The 16,414-nt window shown below is 56.9% G+C and overlaps 1 protein-coding gene across 3 annotated transcripts in view; it reads left to right on the top strand.

The window, feature by feature from the left end:
- Nucleotides 1–16,083, top strand: part of Kcnk5 (potassium two pore domain channel subfamily K member 5) — a 35,550-nt gene extending 19,467 nt beyond the window's left edge. For all 3 annotated transcript variants that reach the window (XM_004846641.2, XM_087184478.1, XM_087184477.1), the window contains 4 exons: nt 10,156–10,267; nt 11,381–11,547; nt 11,774–11,942; nt 13,866–16,083. In XM_004846641.2, the coding sequence (XP_004846698.1) occupies nt 10,156–10,267; nt 11,381–11,547; nt 11,774–11,942; nt 13,866–14,728 (1,311 nt within the window). In that variant the 3' untranslated portion in view covers nt 14,729–16,083. The remainder of the gene's footprint in view (nt 1–10,155; nt 10,268–11,380; nt 11,548–11,773; nt 11,943–13,865) is intronic.
- Nucleotides 16,084–16,414: the final 331 nt, after the last annotated feature.

Here is a 16,414-nt window from a genome sequence, read left to right as displayed (position 1 = left end):
CAGGCCAGAGAAACATGCCCTGTGCATGGAGTGAGGGCTGTATGGGCCGTGCGAGGTGGGGAGGCTCCTTAGGGACACCCGTGAGGCACCTGCTCCAAACCCGGGCCTTCCCTCTCTTCACTGTGCTGCTCAGCCTGGGTGCTGTGGCTTTGAAGGGACCGGCCATCCAGGCTTGCGGGGGTCCCCTGCAGGCCTAGGCTTGGGAGGATGGGAGGGGAGCAGGCACGTGGCTGGCGGGCAGCAGCCCTGGATGGAGGTGGCAGTGAGCAGTTCCCGTGACCTCCTCTGTGACCTGCTCAGAGGGCTGTCTTTAGAAACCCAGAGTGGCTGGTGACTTTTCTGGGTTGCTCCTTCCACCCCTCTCCGAGGTCAGGGTAATTCTGCAAGGCCTGGGGTAGGGAGCAGAAATGTGCTTTCCCTAAAATGACAGTCCTAGCCCTTACCACTCCATGTCAGTCACCTGTGTCCCCCATCACCTCCTGCTGTGCTTTGTTTGGCATCTCAGCCCAGTCCTGGGGTGAGGGTGAGTAGTCTGCTGGGGGACCCCTGGTCGCTGCTTCTGTGGTTTGTCACCATCTTGCTGCGGTGTCAGCCTTGTCACTAGCCCTCCCTGCAGATTCCTCATCTGCCGGTAGGGAATGGGTGTCCGTTGTGCCGGCTCTCCCTTTGGGGTCCTGTGTCTTAACAGCTGTGATGGGTGCTCCCTGGGGCCAGGGGAGGAAGGAGATGCTGACTCATGCTGCCACCCCGGCAGCACAGGAGGGCGCTGCTGCCCAGCAAGGACAAGCTGGGGCCCGAGTCCAGCCTTGGAGCCCTGACCCATTATTGGGAGATGCCTCTGAGCATCAGTCGGGGCAGAAAGAAGCCAGACACCCGGGGATTTGATTCTAGGGCAGGGAGGGGGTCATTACAAACCCAAGCCCCAGTGTGCCAGACTGGAAACAGACACCAGGACAGGCCGGGGACCTAGGCCACTGACGTCCCAGGGCGGGGCAGTGGTTGTGAATTGGGGACCAGTGGAGCTGCTGGTGGATGAAGGCTGTTCTTATCTTTGAGACTCACTGGACGCCATCTGTCCCACATCCTTCAGCACATGAGGCGGGGTGGACCCTGAGAACTGGCCTCAGAGGATCATGGGGTGGGGGCTCTTTCCTGTTCCCCCAGGCTAGTTCCCAGGTAAGCAGCAGGCACTGTGGGATCAGGAGAGTCCCCCGAAGCCCCTGGTTTCCACGTGTGTGGGGATTTCCCACCACTTCACAGCCCTGTGTCCTCCCAGGTCAGCCGGGCCTCACTGCTCTGCCCTGGGCTTGGCTCTCACTGGAGGGCACCCGGCTGCAGAGCCTGAGAACAATGCACACGGGGTCACCTGCCTTGTTTTCTTTGTCCCTGCGAGTGAGGACAGGCCTCTCCCAGGCCTGTGAAAGTCGGAAACCCAGAGGCTTCTGCTGAAAACCTGCTCCCATCTGGCACAGGCTCGGCCTGGTGAGCGTGAGACCTCTGCTGCCTCCGGGCTCTGCAGAGGCTACTGAGAGATGGCCCGGGAGGCCGGGGGGCCCACAGGTGGACCGGTACAGTGTGCGTGTGGCTGCGTGCTGACTTGGGCCGGCCTCGGTCCCTGTGGGTCACAGCCAGTGGCTTTGAAAATTGGCTGAGTACAATTATTAGAATCACCTGGGGGATCTTTGGTTCCCATGCTACAATCTCCTGAGGTACGACCCAGCGGAAGTATTTTCCAGGCTCCCAGATGATACCAACATGCACTGCTGGGCACTCAGGAGGCTGAGGCAGGAAGATCACTGTGCATTCGAGGGCAGCCTGAACTGCATGGTGAGGCCCTGTCTCCACCCCCACCCTCACCCCCACCAAAAAAAAAAAAACCCACGCAGTCCAGGTTGAGAAGCAGTAGGACACTGGTCCCCTCTTTTCTACAGTTCCAGTTTCAGTTACCTGCAGTCAGGGGAGATCTGAAAATATCAAATGAAAAATCCAGAAATAATCCACGGATTTGAAATGGCATGCTTTTCTGAGTAGCGAGGTGAAATGTGCTCTCCGCTTTACCCCCACCCCCCCAGCATGAATCATCCCGTTACGGATCGTAGCCCTGCCAGGTCCACCAGCTGCCTATTAGTCACCTGGTTATCAGATTCGTGGTATCGCTCTGCATGGGTTCAAGTAAGGTGTAGGATTCACCACCTTCCATTGTTTCTGGCATCTACTTGGGGTCTTCAGCCATAACTCCTGTGGGAAAGGGGTTTGCTCTGGTGACCCCGAAAGTGTGCCTTGGGAGTGGGGTGGTGGCTCACTTTTCATCCTGCCTGATGGGCTTGTGGTGGGTGCCACAGCACAGGGCCACCCTGGGAGTGCCAGGGTTTCTGGCTGGCTGCTTCCTCCTTGGGCTGAGGGACAGCAGGCACTGGGCCCATTGCTTGGAGGACTGAAGAGTCGAGTAAACAGTAGGGGCCTGGTCTGGGGGAACTGAAGACAAACCTGAGTGAGCGTGGGGCTGGGCTGGTGGCCAGGAAGCTGAGTCCTGAGAGTGGAAATTGTATTTTCGAGCACGAGCTGTGGAGGAGTGAGGTGGGGCAGAGAAGGCTGCTGTCTGGGCCCAGACCTCATGGGAGAGGGAGGCAGAGGGGTGAGGTGAGAGCTTCTCTGAGAATCCCAAGGCCGAACACGGGTCTTAGGCCCTCTTTTGACATCTGGCAGCACAAAGCTCCAGCGATTGATTTGTCCCTCTAAATCCAGAGGAACCGAACAAGAAGTGGCTCTGATCATCAGAGAGACCTGCCTGCTGTGGCCCACTGTGCAGGAGAGGCAGACAGAGCCCAGGCATGCTGGGCCCGCAGCTGGTGCAGGGATGAGTCAGGGTGGCACTGGTACCTCACGAGTACCTGTGAAGGACAGCCACACCCTGGTCACCTGGGCGAGGCCGGAGGGCGGTGAGGAAAATGCCAAGAATTCCTCCTCCCTGCCCTGGCTCCCTCCCTAGGCAGCACCCTCCATGGAGGCAGTACTTTAGAATCCCTCTCTGGAACTTTATTGGGGAGCGACTTTTTTTTTTTTTTAATTTACTTTTTTAAGACTTGTACTTTTATTTAGAAATGGTTTTATGTGGGCAGAAAGTGGGGTTTTTTTGGTACCGGGGATCAAACTCGGGTCCTTGAGCTTGCAGGGCAAGCGGCAGAACCACTGAGCTAAATCCCCGGCCCCCCTGGGGGGGAACTTTTAAAAAGCTGTGTCCAGGGCTGGGGATTTAGCTCAGTGGTTCTGCCGCCTGCTCTGCAAGCTCAAGGACCTGAGTTCGATCCCTGGTACCAAAAAAAAAAAAAAAAGCCATGTCCAGGTCAACAGTGTATCTGCAGGTGGGACCCAGACATAGGATTGGTTTAAACTCCACCGGGCTGAGAGACATGACTTTAGGGCTCTGTGCTATCAAAGCCTCAACTTCCTCATCTGAGAACAAGCCCACCACTCCACCCTGCAGCCCCACTAATCCTAAGGAAATAGTTCAAGAAGTCGGGCAGGTCCGGGATGCAAAATGAAAGGGAGGGGTGGTCACTGGATAAGAGTTAACAGATGCACGCTTTGTCTCCAAGAGACTTTGGACACTCAGACAGCTCCAGTGGGGAAGCTTCCTCTCTGGTGGGGGCACTGCCTTCCCAGAGCAGCCTGCCCAGTGTTCTTGGCTGGATGGGGAGCGAGTCCAGGAGGCCAGAGGCTGGGCACCGGGATCCTTGGGACGAGGCTGTTTTCCCCTGCCCTTGACTCCTGACTGGCAGGTGCCCAGGAACACCTGTGGAGATGCAGCATCTCTGCTCCTTCCCCAAATGGCCCGAGAAAGGTGGCTGATGAGAAGGGAAGACATGGCAGGTGTGAGGGAGGTAGGGGGCAGTGTCTCCAGGTCTCACGGACTCCAGTCCTGCAGGAGGGGGCTGCAAACCCCTGACTCCTCCGGCCCAGCCCAGAGCGTGCCTGTCCCTGTGGTCCAGCCTTCCTGGTGAGCAGCGTGGGACTCACAGCACTGCGGGCTCTGGTTTCCCAGCCCGCGTGCATAACAGATGGCACACCTATCCCAGATACATCTATCCAGCGCCCACTGTGTCCCCCTTGATTTTTGTGTGTTCGGAGCAGATGCGATTTTTTTTTTCTTTTGGCACGTGGAAAAACTGAGGCTGACCGGCAAGTTTATTTACCCCCAGTTTAGCCCAGGTCCGTCCCACGGTTGGGGTGGGCAGGGGTCTGCATTTGAGACAGCCCTGTCCTTCCTACACTGGCCTTTCAGTGAGCAGGATGGAGTGCGCCCCAGAGGGAGCAGTAGGGATTGAGTGAGGAAAGCACTCAGCTGCTTGTAAACGTTTCAGTCCACACTGACTTTTATATTCTTTTTCCTGCACTTTGCGTGTCCCTGCCGCGTGGTGGAGAGTTTCTGGAGGGGACAGCCTCCTTTCCTGCTGGAAGGACCACCCTAGTCGTCCTGGGGGGCATCTTCCAGCCTCACTGCTGCTTGCTTTGGTGTCTTGAACCCCTTCCGTGGGGCTCTGTCTGCCTCCCCCAGCTCTGGGCTCCCCACCTTGCCGTGCCTTGACAAAGCACGCCTGGTCAGAGGCTGCTGGTTTCAGTGGCCCTGCATCCAGCCTCATCCCAAGTATCCCATCGTTCTTCTCCTCTTTTTCCTGTCTTCTTGCTGGGTAAAGCTTTCCATCTCGCTGATTAATTAAAACCCAACTGCAGAAGGATGCTGCAAGATGTAGGGGAACTGGAGGTCCCGTAGACGATGAGTAAGCCGAGAACAGAAAATCTAACCTCCTTCATTCACACTCACTTAGGCACCTCACTCATTTAGCAAACATTTGTTGAGCAGCTCCTATGTGCCAGGCCATGCCCCAGGCTCGGAATGCAGCAGGAGGAAAGCAAGCAGATATGTCCCTGTGTCGTGGCGCTTAGCTCTCCGGCAGTCCCTGCATTCCTGCAGGTGCCTGGACAGTGTGTTCTAGACCCAGCTTCACTTGTAACAAGGCACCTCCTTCCCCATCTATAGAGAGTACAGTGGGAAAGAGTCACAGTGCCGTGGGTTCATCCCCGCTCTACCACCGACGGCCAGCTCGGCTGTGGTGAGGGCAGAGTGGCTGGAAGGGCTAGGGGAGACAGTGGGTAAAGTTTTCTTCCATACCACTGAGCGCATGGGCAGACGAGGGTTAGTTAGCCCTGCTTCACTTTCCAGGCAGAGGAACCAAATAAATTGTGCATCACTGCAGCCAGCAACAAGTACGGGGGCTCAGCTCGTGAACCACCATCACCCCCTGGGTCCCTCTGAAGCTAGAATTAGGCAGGTTGTGGAGGCTGCATCCTGGGTAAAGGAAAGTTTTCTGTGATCTGGAAGAAATGGCCGCTGCGAGGAGGAGCTGCAGCCAGGGCCTGTAGTCTCTCTGTGGGTGCCAAAGAGCTGTGACCTGAATTGGGCTCACATTTTGGCCTCAGTTTCCCCTGCCCCGAACCCTGAAGGGGAAGGCCCTGCCCTGCCTGTGTGTGAGGGCCCTGGGTGTGCCCAGCTGTCCAGATGAGTCTCCTCCAGGAAGGGGAGGCTGCGTGGGAAACTGCAGGTCTCACGGGCATGAGGGGCTGCGTGGATGGTGAGCCCCTGGGAAGGAGGGTCTGGACAGCTGGCCTCTCCTGCTCCGCGCAGGGACAAGGATATCGCTGGTTTGCAGGGCTCGCTCAGAGTGGCTGGACTGGCTTTAGGGCACTGTTTTTTCAGCTGGTGGGAGGGGTGGAAGTGTGTGCAGGCCTCCTTCCTGTGGCCTTTGTGGGGAGAGGGATAGGTTCACCGTGGTTAGGACCCAGGTGGCCTTGGGTTCTAGTCCCAGCTTCATTGCTTTTAGCACTGGCACCTCGAGCTACTTCCTTAACCTCTTGAAGCCTCAAATCCTCATTTGCAAAGTGGAAAAAATGATAGTATCTTCCCAGCAGGATTCTGTCCTCATTAAATGAGCTAAAGGCGCATAAAATGCTGAGCACACCACTTGGCACGCAGTAAGCCCTCAGTAAATCACAGCACTTTATGATGAAGGTGACAGAGGCAGGGAATTGTACTCCATCCCCAAACAAGAGCCTGTCCCGGGCCGTGTGCAGACCCCCTTCTCCCATCATCCTCCAGGCGTGGATGGAAAAGGAAAATATTGTCTTGTATGAATTTGGGAGCCAAGTTAAAGTGAGCAGGGGCCACCCCCTCCTGTGCGAGCTGTTTCCCTAACCTGAGGACGGGGCATCTTGTCTCACAAGGTGTTTGCCTGCCTCCCCCACGCCCTTGGCCTGGCCTACGGATGATCTCCCTCCAGGGCAGCTATCCTGTTCTGGGAGACCGGTTAGGGGCCTCCTTATCCCATGGAATCACAGCCATGGTCAGCAAAGCAGCCCAACCAAAGCCACCACTACATGTGATGGGAGTGGGGAGCTGGCAACCGAAGTCCACATCCAGACCTCTCCTGTGCCTGGTTTCCATTGTGCTGCATCCTGCAAGAGCCATGTGAAAGCTAAGTGACATCGAGCAGCACTAGGGTCATTCCCTGTCCCCATCACTGGGGTAGAGCCATGCTTGATTCCCAGCAGGGCTACTTGGGAACCATAGGCGGCTGAGGCACTGGAGGAGCCTGCCCTGCAGCCCACAAACCTAGCGGCCTGCACCACGGAGCCCTAGTCTCCTGTGTTACCTTTCTGCCTTGTGGGCATGGGCGGGACTGCTGCGTTGCTCTTAGCCCTGTGACCTTCAAGAGCCTTTGGTGTGGCTCCTATGCAGCGTGGAGGAGCCTGCAGAGATAATAGAAGTCAGGCGGAAAGCTCGTGAGGCTGGTTCCCTGATAAACCAGGGCGAGGCTTCGAGCTGTTACAGGACTCATGCCACCATCCTTGGCAGTGTGAAGGGGGACGCCCAGCCTTTCCACCTCTCTGTGCTGCTGTGCTCTTTAGCCACCCTGAGTTGACAGCTCTTGTGCTTTGGTGTCTGCTTTTCTGATTCCCAACTGGTGGTTTGCGTGTGGCCAGCCAGTGTGTCTGGGGCAGCTGTGTTGGCATCGCGGGTGGGGCTGACCTGGGGATTGCAGGTGTTCAGCTCTGGCCTGGTGCCCGCTTAACGCCAGCATCGTCCCAAGTCATCCATTGGAGTAGGAGCGGGGATTCCGTCCCTTCATGGCTTGTTAGCCCCAGAGTCTGGCACATGCCATGCTGAAGCTGGAATGCAGCAGCCCTACCACACTGCACCCTACAGAGGGTGCTCATTCCTGGTCTACACACTTTTCATTGTCAGAAGTCTGTGGGCAGCAGCCCATGGGGAGGTAGATCCTTATCCACAAAGCCACCTGTCTCCCCTTGGCTCTTGGCCCATTGGTGAACATGTCGTGTGAAGTCTGACACCCAGAGTGGAACAGTGTCTCACGGTGCTGACCCTGTAGAACAATGGCCTCAGTCCTCCCGCCCTGGTAGATACGAGCTCAGGCGGCCTGAGATTTGTTTACTTTTCCCTTGGCAGCTACCTTGTGTTTGTTGATTCATGATCAGCTAAAACCAAGGACTTTCCCTTTAGTCCTATACTGCTCTTTTCTAATCCAAAGTGTAAGACTTGAAAACTTAAAAGGCTTACACTATCTTAATTTTGGTCTGTCTTTTCTTTCTTTCTTTTTCTTTTTTTTTTTTTGAGATGAGGTCTCGCCATGTAATTCAGGCTGGCTCCAACTTGCAGCCATCCTCCTGCCTCAGCCTTCTGAGTGCTGGGATTACAGGTGTAGCCACCGCACCCGCTGTTGTGTATTTTCTGTCCACATGATTGGGAGTCTCAGGACTACCACTGCACCATTAGCCGCCACCTCATCCTGAATTCTGCATCTTCTACACATAGGATTAGAAAGCTATCAGTGTCCTCACTGTGTCAGGTGGAAATGTGGGAGAGGCAAAACCTTGAGGATAGATGATCGTGGAGACCTCGGTCTGAATTGGTCACGACCAGTACTGACTGGGGTGGGTCGTTAGTCTGCCTTTGGAAGGACACAGCCAGAGCTAGCTCCACCCCACGTTTCTGTCTTGTCCGCAAGAGTATCTTTAAGCCCGTCTGTGACGGCCTTGCTGAAATCTAGATGGACCGCATTCCACAGGACTTCAAGGCTCTCAGACAGGGATGCACTTAGAGGACAGGTCATGCTGGCCTCGGCGAATCTTTACGAGGTTCTCGTTCCTCGTTCCCACCGCTGCTTCTGAATGTTCCAGTCATCCTCTTCCCTGTGCAGAAGTTTCCGAGAGGTCAGGTTTGCGTTCCGGTTTCTAGAGTCCCCCCCTTTTCCTTGTTGTGAAAACAGGGACAGCTTGTCTTCTGTCATCTCCCATTCCCCACAGAGCCACTGAGGTGACCAGAGGTGGTGACCCTATGTCCTCTGTGATTCCATTCCCCTTGGAGGTGTTCTTTTCATGTGCTTTACTTTAAGCTGTATGGTTTAGGATCAGTCTCAGGAATGGCAGAGGAAAGCTAAGTAAGGCTGCTCTGTCTCCATCTGTTTAACATCAACATACGGGGGCCCTGGTGCTTCCTCATTCTCTTGCTTAGTTTTTTCCAAAGCCTTTTGGGGCTGGAGCAGCTCAGTGGCAGAGTGCTCACCTAGCATGCACAAAGCCCCGGGTTCCACCTCCAGCTATGGAAGAAAACAAAAACACTTTTGGGTTGCTTCTTAGTATTTTGGTTTTCCTTTAGGGCTGGTTAGTATCTAAATGTCCTTTGGTTATTTCACATGTAAGTGGTTTGTCCAGCTATACAGCGCGCTCTCTGTGGCCAGGACCCTGTTTCCCGTGTCCCCCCCAAAAAGGATGCTTTGAGGCCTTCAGAGGTGCTCTGGAACTGCCAAGAGGGTACAGGGCAGAGAGCCCTGTGTGTGGTTTGCTGGTGTGTCAGGCAAGCATGTCATCATGGAAAATTCTTCACAGAGTGTGCAGATCCATTTACACGGCCTCCCTGCTTCTGCGAACGGCACATTCCTTCAGCACAATCCACCCATTCCCGCTTTCCCACCAAACCTCAGTTATGCCCGGGGGAGGCTAGAAATGCGCTGTCGGGAGTTTGACCGAGTTCCAGGAATTCCAGGTCTCCTCTGGATGGGTCATCCTGGGGCTTTCCTTGGGTGACAGGACTTGAACGCCTGATCCAGAACCTTTTGTTATGGGACTCCCTCGGGTAGGTTCGCTGAAGGATGGGGAGAGGCAGATCTGCTCAGATAGGAACAGGTTTGGTGCCTGTCAGGATTTCCAGAGAAGAAGGTGCCTTTCCTGGACTTTCCAGCAGACTTCCCAGGTGGCTTCTCACCTGCTGTCCTGTTGCTGGAATCTCGTATGGGGACTAATAGCACAGTTTTGAGTTGCCCTAAATTATACTTCCAGTCCTCTGACCTGTTCCTCTCCAGATAATTGCTCAGCCCAGGGCAGAGAGAACAAAGGAGCCAGGAGGAAAGAGAAGGCAGGGAGGTGCCAGGGATCTGCCAACAGGGAGAGAGCATGAATGAGTCTTAGTCATGGGGCACAGGAGGGCCAGTGGGTCCCTGAATACCCTCTGAGGACAGGTCACAGGGCAGGGCACCGAGCTGACCTTAGCACTCACCGTACAGTGGGCCAAGGGATCAAGGTCTTCCCAGGCCGGTGCTGAAGAGCGGACCTGGCCTCTGCTGGGTAACCTGGAGGGGACCTCCAGTGTGCCTGTGTCACATCTGACTCTGAGAAGCAGAATAGAGTAGTGGTGCTCAGAGTGGTCCGTGTGTGGTGGCACCTGCACGCCCTCGCAAGCGCAGGGTCCTGAGTTCAATCCTGGATACCAAAAAAAAAACAAATACCCTTTCTCAGACCTTCTGAATCACACTCCGAGGGTAGGGCCCAGCTGGCTGTTTAACAGGCTCTCTCCATGATTCTGGCTTGTGCTGGTAAGTTTAACTTAGGAGTCAGGTTGCTTGGGTTCATACCCTTTATCCTGCTTCGTGGCCTTGAGTGAGTTGCTTAACCTCCGATCCTCTATAAAATGTCTCATCTGTACAACATCAGACACCAACTGCAACCTTGTTATTGTGATGATCAAACGAAGGAGTCTAATACATGGCCTTGGCTCTGAGCTTTGTTGTCTCGCTCTCTTTTCAGGTAGTATCCGATGCGGCGGGACAAGGCGTGGCCATTACAGGGAACCAGACCTTCAACAACTGGAACTGGCCCAATGCGATGATTTTTGCTGCCACAGTCATCACCACCATTGGTAAGGGTGCCCACTTCCATGCCCTCTCTCCTGGGAATCATACAGGAATCCAACCCGGGTGACTCAGCCTTGTTCGGGGCGAAATCCAGCCAGCCAGTCTGTCCTTTTGATTGGTCAGGTTCATAAGCCCTTGGTGACTGGCCTTGCTTCGAGACCATTTCCATGGATCCTGACCTGGGCATGTTGAACAGAAAGAGCTGCACAGCCTAGTGCCCAGAGTCTTGCAGGAGATGGGACAGATTGGTCACGGCACACACCTTGATTCTCTCATTGCATGGTCAGCCACTCCAGAATCGCAAAGTGAGCATTTCCGAAGAATTGGAGGAGCAGCAGGCTTGTGAGACCTTAGCCTACCCAGCACCACTTCCACTGCTTTCTGTGGTCAAGCAAGTCAGGAGGCCCAGATGCGAAGGGAGGAGAACGAGACTGCACCTTGATGTGGGACGTTACCTAGGAAGGAAGTGGGTTGAGAATGCCTATCTTTGGAGACTTCCCATTGGGGTGTCTGCTGTCCGATTTGCACTGTGGTTTGGTGTGGGCCAGTGGAGGGCCTGCTGACGGTGAAGGCTTAGTCTCTGCCTTCAGGAGCTCCACTGGGACAGAGGAGACTGTGCCTGTACCATCTTGATTGCTGTATAAATGATGGCCTTATTTAAGTACAGTGGACCCTTGACTTACGAACTCAATTCATTCCCGAGGGCTGGTTGTAACTCAGGTTGGTCAATTGAAGGCTCGGGCTCCTCTACACAGCCTTCAAAGTCTCTCTCCTGTATACAGGCAGATCGCAGTGTCCTTAGAGAGACACTGGCCCAGGATTTCTCAGTGAACCCCACACAGGAAAGAATGTTGTCATGTTCCTTCCAGAACTCTTTAAGGGTTAAATCTGTCTCAGAGACCGTCTGGAAGCACAAGCAGCCAGCATTTGGGTTGTAACTCAAGACTTTGGTTGTGAGTTAAAACTAAAATTCTGGTCATAACTCAAGTTGTTTGTATGTCAAGTCTGCCGAGGGTCCACTGCATTATTGTTCGGTCAGTGTCCATTGGCCTTAGGAAGCGGCCCGCCCGGTTGTGTGTGAGGCCCGGGGTCCTCAGCCCTGCCCTCTCCTCCCTCAGGTTATGGCAATGTGGCTCCCAAGACCCCAGCCGGCCGCCTCTTCTGCGTCTTCTATGGTCTCTTCGGGGCGCCGCTCTGCCTGACGTGGATCAGTGCCCTGGGCAAGTTCTTCGGGGGCCGAGCCAAGAGGCTAGGCCAGTTCCTCACCAGGAGAGGCGTGAGCCTGGTACGTGCGGTTCTGGGTGCTGGGCGGAGCCGGGGGAGGTGGCCGTCTCCGCACCCCTGCCCCGCCCCACGGGTCAGACTGGGAGCATCCTCCGCCCGCCCTGGGCTTCCGGTGTCCCTGCTGGGCTTCTGGTGTCCCTGCTGGGTTTCCGGGCTTCTGGTGTCCCTGCTGGGTTTCCGGACTCTGCCGCCTCTGACTGGGTCTCCCTCCGCGCCCCCCCCCCCAGCGGAAGGCACAGATCACGTGCACGGCCATCTTCATCCTGTGGGGCGTCCTGGTTCACCTGGTGATCCCGCCCTTCGTGTTCATGGTGACCGAGGAGTGGAACTACATCGAGGGCCTCTACTACTCCTTCATCACCATCTCCACCATCGGCTTCGGTGACTTCGTGGCTGGTGAGTCCCGCTCCCTCCCCTCCTCTCCGGGGCCTGAAGGGCTGGGCCTTTTACCCTGAGAGAGCCCGGAGCCGCCCCAGGGCTCTCATTCCGAACCCTCAACTTTGCCCTGGCCACGGGCAGCTCGGCCTTCTCCCAGCTGCCCTGCCCTCAGCCCTGTCCCTCCTCTTCCTGCTCCTCCTCCACTTAATCCCGAGGCTCTCTCACCACCTTGTGTGAGCCCCGGGCGCTGCCGCGCTTGAGCCCGTGGCCTGCAGGGCTCTTGGTCTTCATCCCCGAGACACCAGGCTCAGGCCTGCTGACCCAGCCAAGCCTGTGCCCTGCGGGCCAGCCCCCACCTCTGCTCCGTGCCCTGTGCTTTGCCCCAGATCCTGACCCAGAGGGCAGAGGAGGTCGCCCCCATTGTGTGCGGGGTGGGAGGAACCGGAGTGGCCTGAACACTCCACCAGCCTGGCGAATCCGGGCTGCCTGCTGTCTTGGAAAGGAATCCAGAAGCACAGTCCTGCCTTTGTCCGGCGCCTAGGCCCACAGCCGGCCAGGAAGCCTTCCTTTGTGTTGGGGAAGCTCAGCGGTCCTCTTCCCTCAGCTCCAGCAGGATGCCAGGCTCTTGCCTCTATATTTTCATCTGTAAAATTGGTATGGAAAAGTGCTCACCACGGGGATGGTAGGGAACAATGCCGGTTTACGTATTCCCGAGTGCAGAGGGTAGGACCTCAGCACTGTCCTCGCCACACTGCCACCGGGCCTGAGGTCCTGAGGTCTGCTGCTTGCAGTCTGAGGCAGGAGGCGACCCCTCCTCTAGGCACTTCTCTAAGCCACTTGCAGTCTGAGAGGGTGGCAGGATATAGGGCCATGTGGCTGTAAGGCCAAAGTCACAAGAGATCTCAGATGGCCCTGGGCTGTCGGACAGCCGGGAGAGCTGTGGGCGGTGGGCTTGCAGGCCCCTGGAGCAGGTCTCAAGAGTGGAGGGCGGCAGAGTGGACAGAGCCAGTCCTAGGAAGGCGGAACAGGAAGTCAGGGAGGTAGAGCTGCGCCGCCTTGGAGGAGGAGAATGAAGACAGCTCTGAACGAGTCCTACCCGGGTCAGGCTTCCTGGGTCATCTCGACCCAAGCACTGGTCTGGTTCACAGTGCTCCCCCAGGACGGCAGCTTGGCTGCCAGTGGCCTGTCACGCGGTTCCGGTCCTCCCCTAACGGAGCTGTCTCTCACACACCCCAGTTGGGGGGTAAGGGACCAAAACACACCTACTCGTGGGCTACTTCTCGCCTTGCTTCTCCCCCCCCCCCCACACACACACACACGCGTGCGCTACTGAGGATTAGAACCTACAGCCTTTGCACTGAGCTACATCCCCAGCCCTTTTTTTTTACTCTTTATTTTGAGTCAGAGTCCCGATAGGTGGCCCAGGCTGGGCTCAAATTTAGAATTTTCCTGCATCATCCTCCCAGAGTACTGGGATTACAGGTGTGGGCCATATACTCAGCACAGGCTTTTTCTTCACCCATGTGTTTATTGCTTTCCCATGTAACTTGCTTCTGTCTTAGACTGATTATATAGCTCAGGCTGGCCTCACTCATGGTGATCCTCCTGCCTCAGCCTCCCAGTGCTAGGATTACAGGTGTGTGCCACCACGCCTGACAACTTCCTCTCTCTTCCCCTTTTTTTTTTGGTACCAGGGATCAAACTCGGGTCCTTGCGCTCCCAAGGCAAGTGGCGGAACCACTGAGCCAAATCCCTGGCCACTCTTGTAATTGAGGAAACTGAGGCCCAGAGATGGGCTCGGAGGGGGCATGAGTGGTGGGCTGTGGATTTTGGGAAGACGGTGGGGTGGGGATGGTCCAGGGCTAAGCTCTGCTCCAGCCGCCGTGTGTGTCTGGGGCCCTGCTGACCCCTGCTCACTCTCTGGGCCTCCTGTTCTCTCAGGTGTGAACCCCAGCGCCAACTACCACGCCCTGTACCGCTACTTTGTGGAGCTCTGGATCTACCTAGGGCTGGCCTGGCTGTCTCTCTTTGTCAACTGGAAGGTGAGCATGTTTGTGGAAGTTCACAAAGCCATTAAGAAGAGGCGGCGGCGGCGGAAGGAGTCCTTTGAAAGCTCCCCACACTCCCGGAAGGCCCTGCAGATGGCCGGAAATGCTGCCTCCAAGGATGTCAACATCTTCAGCTTTCTGTCCAAGAAGGAGGAAACCTACAATGACCTCATCAAGCAGATCGGGAAGAAAGCAATGAAGACCAGTGCGGGTGGGGAGAGGGTCCCGGGACCAGGCCCCCGGCTGGGGTCCCAAGGCGCTGGGCTGCCAGCGATCCCCACATCCCAGGTGCCCCTGGTGGTTTATTCCAAGAACCGGGTGCCCAGCCTGGAGGAGGTGTCACAGACCCTCAGGACCAAAGGCCACGTGTCCAGGGCCCCTGGTGAGGAGGCTGAGGACCCTGAGGATGGCTCCCCAACCTCTGAGGCCTTCAGCAACCAGCTGGACCGCATCAGCGAGGAGGGAGAGCCCTGGGAGGCCCTGGACTACCGGCCGCTCATCTTCCAGGACGCCAGCATCACCTTCGTGAGCGAGGAGGCCGGCCTCTTGGATGAGGAGACCTCCAAGTCCTCGCTAGAGGAAAACCTGGCAGGGGAGGCGCAGCCCCAGGAGGGGGCCACGGCCCAGGCGCCCCTGAGCATGGGCGAGTTCCCCTCGTCGGATGAGTCAACCTTCACCACTGAGTCGGAGCTGTCTGTGCCTTATGAGCAGCTGATGAACGAGTACAATAAAGCCAACAGCCCCAGGGGCACATGAGGCAGGCCTGGCTCCCCACCCCGCCTGACCCAGGGGCCAGCCCTGCAACGGGAGTGGGGGGCCGGGGGCCTTATTCTCCTGTCCCTTCCAGCCAGATGCTCGGGTGGATGAGGTGCAGGCCCAGGACAGGGCCTCTGCTCTCCAGCCACTCGGCGGGCGCCTGGCAGTGGAGATGCTGCTGTCCTGAGCGGGGCCGTGTTTTCAGTGGTCGGAGGCTTGCGGGCGGCTGACCCCGTGAGGCCCTGTGCCTACATGGTTCCTCACCGGCTCCCAGGTGACCCTCACAGGGTTTTGAGGCCCAGCCCTCAGCTGAGTTCACCAGTGTTTGTTACTGAGCAGCTCTGCGGGCTGGCCCTGAGCTAGACATTTCCAGGAGGGCAGGAGGAGCCTGCGAGGTCTGTTTCTGCCTTTTCAGCTCGCAGGGTTTGGTGGGGACAGCCCTAATGGGGCGAGGCGTCTCCTCAGGACCCAGGAGCCGCAGGACCCAGCCCCTGCCCCCCTGCCGGCCTGTCCTTGTGCCCAGGCCCAGTTCAGGACCTTGCTGCCCGCCGGTAGCTCACTCTCCATCCCCAGCCCGATGGCGCAGGCCCAGACTGTCCTTGGCCCACAAATGGGCTGTGACCAAAAATGTGAACGGAGCTCCTCTCTAGCTCCCGTGCGGCGTGCGCGTGTGTGAAGAAGGGAAGCGCTAGGCTGGGGAGAAAGGTAATGTGAAACTGTTCCTGGTGAGAGGTGGGGAGATCTCCCCGCTGCCTCAGCTGTTGGGTTTTCAGTGATGCTCTCCTAGGCTGCCTCACTGTGCCCTGAGTGTTTTTGCTATTTCCTAATGAACTGCTGTTTTTATACCTGACTCTGTTGTTGGCTTCAGAGCCAGTAAAGAGCAGGGTGTGGAGAAGTGGGGTGCCCAGCGTGTACCCCGCTGTCTGGGCCTTTCGGGCTGACATGAGCCAAGGCCATATGTCAAGAGCTGTGACCCCATCATGGTTAGGGGGGTGACACTGAGCTCGGGGGGCAGAGGTGGAGAGCGGTATTGGTGGCAGCCACCAGGCTGCCACCCTCTGTGCCTCTCAGCCTTCCTCTCTTACCCCACTGCCCCTCTCTGTGGGGGAGGATGGGGCAGAGCCCCCCAGCATGGGACCCCGGTGGGGTCCCTTGTCCGCACCCCCCATTCTCTAAGCGGTTGCCAAGGCTGGCGGCTGGCACAGGCCGGGAGGAACAGCCCGTGTTGTTCTGTGAAAGGTTCCGTGAGCTCATCTCACTGCTGGCTGTCCTGGAATCACACTGTATGTACATACTGGCGATGACGTCAAATGTAACTTATTTTGCCATTTTTACAATAAAATGTGGACAGGCCAGCTTGCTGTGTGCTCTGTGCTAGGGAGAGGGGGCACGTCTGGGGAACAGGGTGGCGAGAGAAGCAGGCTGAAGAGGTGCAGATGGAGAGGAGCATTGTGGGAGAGGGCTGGGGGCAGGGGAACCCGGGAGGGTGGTGGCCCATTCTGCCTCTTACCACTAAGCAGGCGCTGTTCTGAAGACTCGCCCAATAAAGCAGGCACCTCTATCAGGTGGGAATTCTGTTCCCAGCTTATAAAGAAAAGGACACAGTGCCCTGGGCCACCGTGATGGAACGAGAAGGGCCGTCAGTGGCTGGGGGCAAGAGGGCTCAGAGAGGCCGGGCCTTCTGAG

This window comes from Heterocephalus glaber, unplaced genomic scaffold (assembly GCF_053883595.1).
Source record: "Heterocephalus glaber isolate CG9 unplaced genomic scaffold, H.glaber_assembly_v1.0 deba00001497, whole genome shotgun sequence".
Classification (NCBI taxonomy): Eukaryota; Metazoa; Chordata; class Mammalia; order Rodentia; family Bathyergidae; genus Heterocephalus; species Heterocephalus glaber.
Note: the sequence above shows the minus strand (reverse complement) of the source record. Positions and strands in the feature narration are given on the sequence as shown.